Here is a 14722-nt window from a genome sequence, read left to right as displayed (position 1 = left end):
ACCCTGTATTTTGCGGGAGGGGGGGGAAATGGGAAGGTCTGAAGTCTAGCTCATTGATCCTTTACAATCCAAGCTTCTACTAACCAAGTTCAGTCTGTCTTTTTTTGTCGTTGTTGTTATTTGCACTGAATGATAAGAAATTCAACAAGAGTCAACAGACAAAAGGTACTGTTTAATCACAGTGTTCCTTTATTGAGGTGATTGGTTTTTGACTTTCTGCCCTGTCTGAACTTCCATTTCACAAAGAAATTCCCTTTTTTTGCTGACACAGCTTGAGTCATTGCCTGGGTGGGGGTTTTTTGGTCTACTTAAGCGAATATTGCCCTTACCTTGGAACAATGTCAAGTTAAAGACTTCAGCAGTCTTAAAAGAGCTCATATTTCAGAGTTAGGGTACCTGGGTGAATTGGTTGGGAAGATTTTTTTTGTTGGGTTTTTGTTTTGGTTTTTTTTGGGGGGGGTGGGTTGGGTTGAGGGTTTTTTGCTGGGAGTGTTGCTAATTGCAAAAATAAAGTTCAGAGTGAACTGACAGTGTTATCTTGACTGTACTCATGAATATTGCTGTTGTACAGTTTGCTGATAGCCTTATAACAAATCTGTATGAAAGCACAAGACAATCATTGCTAAGTATCAAATAATACTAAAGTTGCTGTTGAATATTTTTGAGATTCCTCTCCTATAGAATGTACATTATGTCCAGAATCTGCCACAGAACTGGTGTGATAATGATGGGCCTTGTGGATCTTGTACACTAATTGCGTGCAGTAAATTGTGGAGTACATTCTGATGCTTGTGGAAGTTGCTGTGGAGAGCCCAAGTCTGTTACCTTCTCTCTGGGCCCAGGTGGAGGACACTGTGGTGCTGTTGGAGCAGACCCAAGCAGTTTCTACACCTAACTATTCCCTCTAACTTGTTTCTAACACAGCTGAAGAATACTTCTTTGCCTTGTGTCCATACTAACTAATGTCCTGTATTGTAATTGATAATTCATAAATATTATATTGCCTCTTAAGAAGTTAATGTGAAGCTTTTAGCAGTTATGTAAATGAGCAACTGAGTGGTAATTCTAAAATATGTCTGTTGGATTTACATAGTGGAGTTCATACCACTTTCCCATTTACAGAATATTTTAATACTGTAGCAATTATTCAAGGTTTGTATAGAAAAGCAGCTTTCAAGGGAGCTTTAAAATTACCTGTAGATATTTTTTAAAAAACCAACCAAACAAAAAAACCCACAAACAACAAACCCCCAAAAACGTAAACGGGAGATTTCTGTTAGTAAAAGGTGTTTTCTGTTCCTTCCCTTTATGGTCTCCAGCAGGAGCTGAGCTGGGGGCTCTTTCTTGTAACAGTTGACCGCTTGCTTGGTCCAGGAGCCCTCTCTCCGCAGGTGCCTTCAGTCGCGGCATGCTGTGCCTCTGGGGAGCAGCTCGGCTTTATCGCTGTCAGCTGCAGGTACTGCGGGGGCCGGTGTTAGCGCAGACGGATGCCGGGGCGGTAGAGGCAGAGAGGCTTACAGCAGCCTCAGCCATTGTACAGTGCAGTTGTGAGGGAGCTGCGAATAGGTCACCGCGTCGGGCTGCTATAGCAAGGCTGACGCTGCCCCTCCGAGCCACTTCAAAGGCGCACTGACGGTCAGAGCTGAGAGGGGCGGGGAAGGCGGTGCGCTCCCGTGCAGCCGCCGGCCCTTCCCCGCCTCGTGACGGCACCACCGGAGGCAGGCCCAGCGCCTCTTCCTGGGGCGGCGGGGCGGGGCCCGTGGCGCGGCCCGGGGCTGGCGGGCGGGCATGGGGGGCGCCGGGCCGGGGTTGGGGCCCACGGACCTGTGGGTGACGCTGGCGCTGGCCTGGAGCGCAGGAGTGGCTCTGGCCGCGGAGGAGCCGGCCGAGCCGTGCGGGGCGGATGAGTGGGCGCAGGAGGCCGTCCCGCCGGGCGCGGCCTTCGTCGCCGCCGCGTCGTACCGCGGGCCCGGCAACAACGACACGCGGAGCAACAAGGCGCTGCCCATCCTGCTGTGGTGGAGTGGGAGTCTCTTCCCGCACTTCCCCGGCGACACGGAGCGCATCGACTGCCCCCGCGGCTCATGCCTCGTCACACGGAGCCGGCGGGTGGCCCGGCACCGCCGCACCAAGGCGCTCATCTTCTACGGCACCGACTTCAGGGCGTACGAGGCGCCGCTGCCCCGCCTGCCCCACCAGACCTGGGCGCTCTTCCACGAAGAGTCCCCCATGAACAACTACGTGCTGTCACACTCGCCCGGCATCCGGCTCTTCAACTACACGGCCACCTTCAGCCGTGAGTCCGACTACCCGCTCACGCTGCAGTGGCTGCCCGGCACCACCTACCTGCGGGCCCCGGCCGTGCCCCTGGCCGAGAAGGACGCGTGGCGGCGGAAGGGCTACGGCCCGGTGCTGTACATGCAGTCCCACTGCGATGTGCCCTCGGACAGGGACCGCTACGTGCGGGAGCTCATGAAGTACATCCAGGTAGGTGGGCTGAGTGCACGGGGAAGCTGTGGCGTGGGGCTGCTGCCGGAGCTGGGAACACCTGGCTGCTCCCCTCTACCGCCTCGTTTTAATGGGGTTTGTTTGTCCTTGTTTTTAGCCAAGACACGAATCATAACGGGATGCATGCCGACTACAAGCTGGACAGAAAAACTAGTTGTATTCCTTCCCAAAGCGTGATCTAGACTACACCGCATGTCAGTAGGTAGGCCTGATGCAGATGTTAGATGTGGAGTTGGCCGCACTCGGGATCAGTCACAGGCTGGGCAAAACCTGAATAAGTTCGGTCTTATGGATCAAGTGCTAGACGTTGCTGAATCTCAGGACTTTGAAGTTAGCGTACAGGAAGGCTGTCCCTTAACAAGCCTCACTCCCGTTTGAAAGTACAGGAGTGAAGTTAAAAGGCAGGTTGCTCTGTTGTGAGAATCTGCTCCTTGCCTGCATTGTCATAGGACCATGCTGTTTCTATGATGGCTTGTACTGTTATGGTACAGCTGATGGTGAGTAGCTTCATAAAGTAAAATAATTTTTCTTCCAAGCAGAAAAAAAGCATACTGCTTTTTTTTTCTTAAAAAGTGTGAAGGATATTAGATTGGTTTTAAAAAAATCTGGTTTTAGACTTTGCCAGAGACTTTTTTCCCTAGTGGTTTCTGTTGTTTCTATTGGCCATGATTCAGATATTGTGTAAGGTCATCATGTACTGAATAGTGAAGCAAAGGCAAAAGAATTTTGTAAAAATGACTGTATTCTCAAAGTATGGTGCAGGTTCCAGCTCAAGCATGTTGTCTTGTATTTTTAGACAGTATTCTTTTAGCTCCCTGTATCAGTTTTTCTCAGTCTAACAAATGGAAAAATTCAGCTTGCTGAGACTGGCTAGAACTCTGGGTAATAACTGTTTGAAAAAGCACTATGTCTCTTAAGTAGAAAGAGAATGTTTAAATTGACATAGAGTCAAATGCTGTCTTTACAGTTCTCAGTTTCTGATTTATCCGGTAACAAATACATTTTTGTGTGGCATCTGCGTGCTCTCCTCACCCCTCAGTCTGTAGTGTGGCTAATGTTGCTTTTGGAACTCAGCACCTGTTTTTTTCCTAAAGCTTGTAGAACTTGGACTCTAGGAATAGTCTCAAGGGAAAGACCTTGGAGTGAAAATGAAGCTAAATCAATGTAGCTACGAACTGATCCAAGTTAGGAATTTTACAAGAACTACAAGATCTGAAAACAAGTTCCAGTGGAAAAAATCGCTTTGTAAAGATGCTGTTTGTTATTTTAGGTTGACTCCTATGGTAAATGCCTGCATAACCGTGAGCTCCCCAGTGAGCGACTGAGAGATACGTCTACAGCCACTACAGAAGATTCTGAATTTATGACTTTTATTGCCAGGTACAAGTTCCATCTGGCCTTGGAGAATGCCATATGTGATGACTACATGACAGAGAAGCTGTGGCGTCCCATGCACTTGGGTGCTGTCCCAGTGTACCGAGGCTCCCCAGCTGTGCGGGACTGGATGCCAAACAACCTCTCCATCATTCTTATAGATGATTTTGACAGCCCCCGAGAGCTGGCAAAGTATCTTGATTTCCTGGACAAGAATGGAGAGGAATATTTGAAGTATCTAGAATATAAAAACACCGATGGAATCAAAAACCAGTTCTTGCTAGAGAGCTTGGAGAAGCGGGAGTGGGGTGTGAATGACATGACTCTGCCCAATTACCTGAATGGCTTCGAGTGTTTCATCTGTGACAAGGAGAACACCCGGGTCAAACAGGAGCAGGAACACAAGAAGTCTCATGGAAAAATTCCAGCTCCCAGACCTCATATAGCTCAGTTCAAGCACATGGGATGTCCTATGCCGACCCCTGGGTTCGGAAGTGTTGAAGACCTATCTGGTGGAGACAGGTAATGTCCCAGTATTATGCTTTTTGAAGGGAAAAAAGCTTCAAGTAACGGGAGCTGTAACTTTAATAATGCTTTGTACTTAAAGGAGCTCTTGTTACTTATCCAGTTACATTTTGTATTACATAGTCTTGTCGGTGATGCAGGAGGTCCTGCTAATACTATGTAACGCTGAGGCTGAACAAGAGGCTTGGACATTAGTGCTAGCAGTTAAAGTGGAGTGTGACACTCAGAATATTCTGTTAAAATGCTCTAGTACCTCAGGCAGTGGGGTTATCCTTTGTCTATTTTAACCTCTTTGCTTGAGGGAGGGATGTTTTTCAGTACAGTGATGGGGTAAAGCATGTGGCAGCCCTCAGGCAAAAGCAGCTCTGTACCTCCTTATAAAGTACTGTGTAAAAAATGGGGTTGCCAATGTTCACTGCAGGTCTGGTTGACTCCTGTATACTTCAGAGCAGAAATTAGGCTCACCCAGAATACAAGATTTAATGCTGTTTTGTGCAACAAAACTCTGGCTGTGTTCAAGGAGGCCATTCCACTTATTTAGGAGAAGGACTGTGCAGGAAAGAAAACGGATTGAGCAGCTTCTTGACCCTTGTTTTCTGTTGGTTGACTGATTGACCCGAGATTTTTTATAGTAATGCCTTTTCTCAGTCTTGGTAGCAAAATGGCTTTTTTCTTTGTAGTGTGCTATGCAGCACCCTACTCTATAGAGTTCATAAAAAGTCAAACTCCATTGGTTTTCTGTTTGAGCATCAGGTGGCAGTAGAGAAGTACCTATGAAGGCACACAGAGAGTTGCTGCCAGTGCCACATGCAGGCCCAGGTGCTTCCACCATTCTTTAGAGAGGTCATCAGCAGGGAGTTTTGAACAGCTGGTCCATAATTCAAGCTACAGTTTCATCCCAGGGAAGTTTCCATGTCTCACTGTTACTCTCCCCATCTGTAGGCATGAGATGTGTCTGGAAAAATTGTTCAGGGGAAGCTTTTACATTCACTGCTATTTACTTTATAAAGATATGTGTCCATGGTTCCCAAGGCATGATCATGGGCATCTCCTGTGAATTGCAGTGGTTTCTATCTGATGACCATCTAAGTTTTACCCATTTTTATTTGCAAAATGGAACATGACTACTTATAATTCTAACTAGTGTAACAATAGCATAAAATTGCCATCAAAACATTAGCTAAGCATGCCCATATTTTTGTCTGAGTTTGACAGTAATATTATTTAACAGTGTGATCAATTTAGATGAATGCCTGCTGAGCCAGTCTATGGAGTGTTTTGTTAGTTTAGAAAAACATTTTTGTGGAAAAATGACACAGATCTAGTGGGGATACAAGCAATAGACTATATGCAACATGCAAGGTCTGACTGTAAACGCACACTGTGACTTGTGGTTCTGAAGCCTTCAACTCAGAGGACAACAGAGGAGTTTATGTTAGAGCATATACCCAATTACAGTAAGGTTACACTACACATTTGCATACTCTGTAACCTTTATTACCAGATGTAATTTGTTTTTAGGGTTGATAGATGTGCTGAATTGTCAGAATGCTGCTGCAATCAGAATCTCTTTCTCTGTAGGTATATGTAGCTGGAGTACTGTTACACCTTTAGCGGTACGTGCGGGGATGTGGTTTCTCAATCCTTATGCTTGCAGCTCCACTTGTATTTGGACTTCTGGGTTTCACGCCCAAGTAAGCTTAAGGAAGAAAGCTGTGGAACAAGCAATTGTGTGTGTCAGGTTGTCGTCAGTCACTACAATCTACTCTCAAAATAGTATAAGTATTCCGTGATAGATTTTATTTTAATAGAAGTTTTTATTCTCTGCAATTAGTAATTTAGTCTCTGTGGTTAACATGATAGTGATAGTATATGATAATACTTCTAGAATGTTGTAAAGCTAACAGTGAGCTTATATTTGCTACAGAGAATTTCCAAAGCAAGTTTCTTTAAATGACTTAGAGCACAGTGGCACGCTAACAACGTACTTTGTTATGACCATCTCTGGGCCTGTTTTCATCTTAAGGGAAAGAAAAACATGGTGTGAGTGCTATTACAGCTGCAGACTAATTTGGGCTTTTTAATTGTTTGTGATGGTGTCTCTTTGTTTCAGTTGGAAAGAAATGTGGCTGCAGGATTATTGGCAAAGCCTTGATCAGGGTGAGGCCCTCACTGCTATGATTCATCGCAATGAGTCTCATCAGGGAAGATTTTGGGACTACATGCATGAGATTTTTCTGAAGAGGACAAGGCAACACTGACCCATCTTTGTAAGAGCTTGATTTGAAAATTGCATTGAAAGTTGAGACTGTGAATTCTTACTCACTTCAAATGTTTGCCTTGAAAAACCAAAAGCAAAAAAACTCTAAAAGAGACAATTTTTTTTATGATTGGATTTCAGCAGTGGAAACGTTAGTAACTGCTTTGGTTTGAGTTCCAACTTTGTAGTGTGAAGCCACTCCTGGCTTGCAAGTGTCAACATACGGGCAAAAGAGGAATTTACTCTCCTTTTGCATTTGCTATACTTATATTGTGTCTTACATGACTTCAGGCTTTTGCTCAACTGCCCTAAGGTATTTCAGGGATTTTTTAAGTGTTCGGAATATTAGTTCTTTTTTTAAGTATTTTATCAATCACATATTCTCTTCATTAAGATGTACTTTTAGTTGCTATTAACAAATGGCTTTTCCGGTGAAGGAATTACAAAAGACGCATCTGTGAAGAGCAATTGTGCCTTATAAAATTGCTGCAATAAAGTCTCTTCTCCCCAAGTAACATGCCTCAAATACTCCTCCTTTTCAAGCTAACAGAATAACCATGGGGAGGTCACTTAACTCTCTGCCTAATTTTCCTCTTTTGATGACTTAGCAGATCATATATACAATGGGATGGGAGAACAAATTATTTAAGTTGCAACTTTCAACCAAATATTTCACACCAGAAAGTGTATTACCTGGTATTGTGTAGAACAAAATAAAATTCTATACTTTGGTTCTTTTAAGTATCCATCAAATCTGAAATCTGTAATCTCAATTTACTGTTATCTCCTTAATGCTGGCAATTCAGAGGCCTTGGATTTTTTCCTTTTGAGTATGTGCAGCTTTCTGCAAAGACAAATACATTTTCACAGTGATGCCTTTCCAGTGGTCTCTACAGTTTGGATACAAGCCTTGAAGTCTTTGCTGAAGTAGGCGATCAGAGCCAGGTGCACTGAGATGTATCTGTACCAACCTTAACACATTGTGATCCTGGTCTGTGACCAGAGTTCCTGAATTGATCTTTCTTGCTGCATAGATTTATAGATTTCTTGCTCCATACTATTTATACCTGTATTGCTTACAGGTATAAATAAACTCCACTGTTCCCAGCCATAGTGGGTATCTTTCTGAAATAATTGATCTTGCAGTGGAGGGAAACTAATTAATTCAAGGTCAAAGGTTTAAATGCACGAGCAAATATGGCCACACTGCAGTGATGTCTCTGATGGTATAATACTATTTTCTTTCTTTATTTCCCCTCTGAATAAGTTAACTACTGACTAAAGAGCCAGAGTTTCTTTGCTTAGGACAGTTTGTTGGTTATGAAAGTCTGTTGTGTAACTTGATTTTGTAAGACAGTTTATACATTGCTATGGGAAGTCTGATGACTGTCAGTAAAAGTTAGGAACAGCAGTGACTCTACATTCACTTCCTAATTACATCACTGTCTATTGCTTAGTGCTTCATGGTTCACTTAATATCTTTTTCATTCCCCTCAAATCCCCCTTTATAATGTTATAGATATGGGATTACAGATATAATACCAGTTATAGGTAATGATCATCTCAATGTGTGCTTCTCAGGTGACATAACAATATTGCCATGTTAAAATCAGGGCACCTTGACAGCAAAGACTAGAGACTCATGACTATCACTGGATTTTATAAATGTAGAAAATGCATACAGTGTACTTTGTTCTCACCTAATTGTTTTTAGGAGAAGAATGGTTTTTTATCTTGCTTCTCTAATAACAGTAACAAGTGATTCTTCAGCTAGAATGCATTTATCAGTTTAAGTTACTTTTTTTCAGTTATTCAGGAGACATGAATACCCAAGAGAATATATCTTAGTTAATTGTTAAACTGGATTACTCAATCAGATTAAAAATTACAGATGTGTATTCAGGATTGAAGAGGCCACTTGCTGGAGAAGTAAATTAAGATAAGACAAATTAAGGCTGCTTTAGTTCTGAATATTGACTTCTGCTAATCAAGTTAATGATATTTAGGTAAATTGTTTGAATGAATGCCTTCAGTTACTTAATTTCATGTTTCTGTATAGAAAGTAATTCAGTCTTCTTTAACTGCATTCCCTTAATTAGCTATCTCTCAAAACGTTTTCTTATTCAAATGTTTGGTGGACTAGCCAGGAGAAATTGTGATCTTGCTTTTTGTACTAAAAATAAGAACCAGCACATGCTACTTTTACTATTTTATACTGTATTTTAAGTAGATTTTTCAGAAGTGTAGCATTTATAATAATTTCCAGGTCATTAATATAATGTATCGATTGTTGCCAAAATTAGACGTGCGGCATTTAATGCACTGTCCCTACAGGAGCAACAGGAGGAAGTACTGGTATGTGTATCAGCACCTGCTTAGTCCTTGGTGGTGATGTCCAAAGCCCCATTTTGTCTTCCTGCTCACCAACATGAGCATGTTTCTCAATTAACATTAGCATTGAAGATATGGTGGTACAAGCTGAATATAGCTAGCAAAGTAGGTAAAAACGTCTTCCTTGGGGCCCTGATTTGTTCATTAGCTGTTTCACAACCAAGTATTCCTTCACCACTATATATTTCCTGTACTCAGTTTATTACAATCAATGGCCAACAAGGTTATTTTGTTAGTCCTGCAGGGTTTCTTTGTTGCTTTGCTCTGTACTACAGAAGGGTGTTGCTTTGAGCTTGATGACTGTTGCCAAACATGAGTATTTCCGATTGTCATCTATGTTCCTAAAGTGGGTATGGAAAGAGTACAGGTCTGAAAGTAATTTGATTACAGATATTCTATGGGTTTTGTCTGGTTTTCCAAGTACAACTTCCAGTTTGTAGTTGAATCGCAAGTCATTTGATAGCTTTCTTTTCTGAGTTTTTAGTGCCTTCCTAGGTTTAACTGTTTTTTACAGTCATAGAGGTGGTGAACTTCTCAAAAGGTAATGAGTATTAGCTGCCACTCTTAGCTGTGAAGCTCACCCAAGCCTTGTTTCTTTTGTATCTGCAGTGGGTTTTCTGTAGTCATAGATCATACTAGCTTTCATCTCCTCTATGTCACAATAATTCCATGATTTATAAACCGTGTGTCTGTGGCCTCTATTAATATAGTAAATTAATTACACTTTTTATGTATGGTGTGCAAGAATTAAGGCTGGAATATTTATTCAGTGCATGGTATGAATACTTTGTGTAGCTGCCAGGCAAACTCTGCAGGGACAGGAGAGGTGGGAATCCTGCCCAGCTGGATAAAGAGTTGTGGTTGCTGTTGTGTTCGATGCTGCTGACCGACCTTCACAGCATCTACTGCTCTGCACAGCAAGGACTACAAAATGTTGAGTAAACATTTTGCCATGACTTTGCTTTCATTCTCTTCTGTTATTTGGAGGAGAAGCTGGGTCTCAGACCCTTGAAGAGTTTGCAATTACTTTATTTAATAATGCACTTGGAAGGATTGCTATACAATGCTAACGTGTACTGCCAATCATAGCCAAAGTGAATTCAATTTACCCTCCTAGCTGTCTTTCTGCTAATGCAAGCGTGTGAATGCAGACAAGGAAGAAGGTCACTGCAGCATTATTATTTTGGAAAAAGTTTCCTGATTTCGGTTCTTGGCTAACTGGATTTCTCACTGCTTTAAATCCAAACCAGCAAGATGTTGGCTGAATGTCATCACTCATATTGTGACTACTGGAAGGGTACATGATACTCAGACTGAACATGATAGATTCAACTGTCAGGTTCAACAGTTCTTACAGTGCAGGTACCCATATTCATAAAAACAGAGACTAATAAGGAATTTATCAAAGATAACAAATATTGAAGATATTTACCTATATAAATGCTTTGGCAGGATCCTGCAGACTAGGGTGAGTGGTTTCACTGCTTGTCATGCATTGTGCCTGTTTACTGTGTGACTTAGAGGGAGGCTTTCAAAGCTGTCAGGATAGCTTCATTCACTAGCATTACTGTTCTAAAAATAAATATCTCCTCATTACTGCTTACATGAAACACCAGCAGATTCTACTGATGCTGTGTCTCAGAATTGACTTGACAAGCTAGAATAAATGTATGCCTTCTGAGAGGTGAGAGACAAGAAACAACTGACTGAAGGTTAAAAATCTAGCAGTCTAAGGCATTGCATTGATTGCCACAGTTCTCACTCTTCTGCCAAAACTCTGATATCACGCGTTGCCTATTTTTCCAGTTAGAAGCCGATTATTTTATTTACTGAACTAGTAGTCTGCATTTTCTGTCCTTTAGCAAGGACTGCAATTTGTAGGAGCATATAACCTCGCTGAAGAATATTGATTTGATACCTAACACTATGATTTCTAGAACTCAAAGGGAGTTCAGAAAGAGTTGCCTTTTCTTATTTCAGTCACTGTAGTAATTTTCAAACGGAAAGATCTCTGAATGCTCTCTAATGGCAAGTAGAATGAGATCCAAGCAACAGTGGATGTGTATATTTAGAGGGAAAGGAGAATGAGCTACTTTCTCTGGCAATGGTCTGCAAAGTGCAGCAGCAGCTGGAGAATCAGTAGAAATGCCCCTCTTGCATTTTGAATTAGGGTAGCTTTAAGTGGTGTGGAAGAACAACTTCTAAAGGACTGGGAACAGGATAAATTGAATTGAAACTCAGCCGTCAGGAACATCAGAGTTTTAACAGGCATTGCTGTGTATACAAGCAGCCAGCTGCCTCGCTTACTGTCCTGCCATACACACTCTTCAGCCATAGTCCCAAGAGAGCCACTCCCTTAATCATGAGTTGTCATCTATTTGGTTGTATCTAATTAAGGTTATTGATGGATCTCCAGGTACCTTCTGGGAAGCTGTATTAATTGGAAACATACAGGGTGCCAGGTTCCTTCATTCTGCCTAGAGACCTCTACTGACAGGTTGAAATTAATCAGAGATAAAATCCTTTTAGTGATACAACCAACTGAGCCAAAGCCTGCATCAAGCTTTAACAAACTGTACTTCTCTTTATGATCCATTGTCTCAGAACTGGCAGTGAGAGATCTATGGCCCTCCAGAGGGATTAGGAAGGATAGAGAGGAGTGGAGCTACAGGATTTATTCCAGAACTCTGACACCACTAGCATCTTAATTTGCTTGCTGTTAAATACACTTTTCGCTGCAGAAAAGACCCATTTAATGTGCAAGTGTCTCAGCTAGAGATGGTTCTGGGGATCTTGGAATGAATCAGAGCACATGATAATACTTTGTCATCTCTGAGCAAATAAGGAGGCACAGGTAATTTGCAGTGGAAGTAGGCTGAGTTTCCTAGATCCTGGGAATTAGGGATGGCCTCCGAACTACTCTGGTTGACAGAATAATGCAGGGCAGCTGATCTGATTGAGATAGCACAGGATAAGGGTTCTTGAGGGAGTTGGGATGGGGTGTGACGCATCTAGTTGTGAGTGCATGAATATATTGTGCTAGTAAGAGCAGTTAAGTGCTGATACTGTCCAAGCACAATAGCTCAGCAGGCAGGAGTTAAGTCTGAACCACCTGGAATCTTAGCAAACTGGTTACTTTCACTGCTAAAGTGGAAATGCTTTAAATTTTAAGGCATCTCTACTTAAATTGGTTTAGGGAGGTCAGGATGAGACAGATGAGAATAAAGTGTGGTTGGTGAGGGCATTATGAACTGGTATGGTGCATTCAGGATAAATTTGTGTGAATATAGTGGAATTTATCTGAAAGCTGGATCCAGGCAGTCAAAAAGACATGGATATCAACTTTATTCTTTTTTGCCAATGCAACAGATTTCTTAGCCTCATCCCCTAACTGATTTTTAGGTAGTATCCGGATGTTTTGCATAACTACACCAGAAAGTGAAGAATACATGGTGTAATTTCTCATCTCATAAAGAGGTATTTAAGATAACAGTCTCATTTTAAAGGGTGTATTTTATCACAGCATTGCTAGCATTGTTTTTAATTGTGGCATAGCATGTACTATAGCATCATATGAGGCCCTTATTCAGTTGTGATATATATATATTCTTTTCAAATCTAATATTAATAGTTTAAGCTCTGTGGTTCATTTTGGTTTTGAGCAGCTGAAATGCAAGCTAGGATTCAGTTTTAAATGTGTCAATACAAGAAAAAAAAAGCTGTAAATGCTAATTAGTGAAAGTTAAAGTTTTACATGGTTTTTATAGTTGTACATTCAAGATTCACAGTAAAACATCTCTGGGGTTCACTGTTGAGGGAATTCAGTTTCTGACTGCCCTATAAAGTCAGCACTTCTGTCCCATCTGTTAGTGACTTGGTGCTATCAGCTATACAAAATACAAGCTATAGAGACATTTGGCTATTCAATAACACAACCTTTTTGTAGTTCTGCATCCTTCCTTAAAATGAATGTGTAATATTAAAAAATAATGTTTAATAATAAAACTGTGTCCTGCTTCAGACATCTCTGCATGGTGTGTGCAGCCACCATCATGTACCTTATTCTGTCTGCTTGGGAATCTCTTATGCTGAGGCTCCAATATGGGACTGATGCCAAAAAATTTGTTCTAATGCAGACAGCAGTAACTTACAGGAAGCTATTACAATTCTCCTTGAGTAGTTCGTCTTTCTCTTTCTTGGCCTCCCCTCCTCCCCCACCTCATTTTTCTTGGAATTACTTAAATGAGAGATCAGCTTTTGAAGGTGAAAGGACTTGAAGGTGCTACCACCATTAGCTAATGTAATTTGGGAAAAGGGAGGCTGATTTAAAGGGAGTGCAGTTCAGCTTTTCTTATATCATAGTACTTTTGTCTTTCCTTGTTACTGTTTCTTGCCCATCTAGTTAGACATTGCAGGAGGCAAATGCAGCAGGGGGAAGGTGGATAGCTGGCAGTAAGGTAGGAAGGGTAGCTAGAAGAGGCAAAACCAAGAATAGCTGAACCTCATGTGAACGGGAATACTGAAATGTATTTCATGTCCCTGTCTGGGATTTTCAAAGTCTCCATTGTTCAGAGTTGTACAGTGCAAGCCCTCTGGCCTAATTTGAAGGTGTCAGCCTATTTTCTTTCTTCTTTACTGGTAGTCAAGCTCAAAGGACAGCTTGTTACCTGTCTTTTCAGAAAAAAAATGGGAATGCAGAAACATCCTGCTTACCAAAATGTTTCAGAATTTCCAGAAAGTGTTTGAATTTGGACCTTAAGAGATGAAAATGCGCTCCCAGAAGAGAGCTAAAAAAAATCTTTTGTTTACTTGAACGTGTCTTCTCATACTCTTTAATTTGTACTTTAAGTATATACTATTTTAAAAGTAACACAAAAATAATTATAGAATTGGATATATGAGGATTTATTGTCAGCAGATGTGGTAAACTTTAGTAACCATATTGAGAATATTGTGGTATAGGTCTGGTGATGTTCAGCTCAAGTTAACAGAATTTCCAAAGTCTCTAACTTCCTTGACTAGAGAAAGGGACATGTTTTGGGTTTTATGTCCAGGAGGTTGAATATATTTTAATCCAAATCAGTCTCCTGGGGGAAAAAAAATTGCAAACAAAAGCATTTTTGATTTACTCTTCTGTATATGGTCAGAGGACTCCAGCAGTTCCTGATACAACAGTAAAATGGCATATTCAAGAACTGCTCCAAGACACAAGGTTTTGAGTGCTTTGTGTCCCTAGTGTTCAGCATCTAACTTCTCATTTTGTGCATCTACCTTGTCCCTCCTGCTGTGCAGAGACCTGTTTGTATCCCAGCCCTTGGAGTGCTCCTGTGCCTTCTGTATTGCCTGCCTTTTTTGGCTGTGGACATAAGCACTCCAGAACCTGCCAGATCAGTTGAGGACTTCCAGGACCTAGGGGAAGAAACTTCTGGGAACAGGAGTTTTTTCCACCACTGAGTATGAGGCTGTGAGAACGATGGAAGCAGCAGTTTCAGTGTCTTCTTGGAAGGAACAGAACAGTAGGAACAATGCAGGGGAGATCCAGCTGTAATGTAACAGAGAGAAATGAGGGGCTGAGAGTTAAGCAATGAGAGTTTGAAGCACCAAGAGGAGTTTCCATATAGTTGCAGAAGAACTTCAGAAGAGACAAGTGAAAGGGACCTCATC

At 41.8% G+C, this 14722-nt stretch overlaps 1 protein-coding gene across 1 annotated transcript; it reads left to right on the top strand.

Annotated features, from left to right (window-relative positions):
• Positions 1-1768: 1768 nt before the first annotated feature.
• On the top strand, positions 1769-7319 carry FUT11 (fucosyltransferase 11). The gene is made up of 3 exons (XM_084209929.1): positions 1769-2487; positions 3779-4404; positions 6521-7319. The coding sequence occupies exons 1-3, from the start codon at positions 1789-1791 to the stop codon at positions 6666-6668; spliced, it is 1473 nt and encodes a 490-aa protein (XP_084066055.1). The 5' UTR covers positions 1769-1788; the 3' UTR covers positions 6669-7319.
• Positions 7320-14722: the final 7403 nt, after the last annotated feature.

Source organism: Fringilla coelebs (genome assembly GCF_963513975.1).
Source record: "Fringilla coelebs genome assembly, chromosome: 8".
NCBI classification, from domain to species: Eukaryota; Metazoa; Chordata; class Aves; order Passeriformes; family Fringillidae; genus Fringilla; species Fringilla coelebs.
The sequence above is the reverse complement of the archived record's forward strand: the minus strand, read 5'-3'. Positions and strand labels throughout refer to the sequence as shown.

What these genes read in the sequence shown, in the direction of transcription:
- FUT11 (XM_084209929.1), top strand. Translation starts at nt 1,789, where the DNA reads ATGGGGGGCGCCGGGCCGGGGTTGGGGCCCACGGACCTGTGGGTGACG. An exon ending in AGCTCATGAAGTACATCCAG is followed by an intron (nt 2,488 to 3,778) that starts GTAGGTGGGCTG and finishes TTGTTATTTTAG; the next exon opens with GTTGACTCCTATGGTAAATG. An exon ending in GACCTATCTGGTGGAGACAG is followed by an intron (nt 4,405 to 6,520) that starts GTAATGTCCCAG and finishes TCTTTGTTTCAG; the next exon opens with TTGGAAAGAAATGTGGCTGC.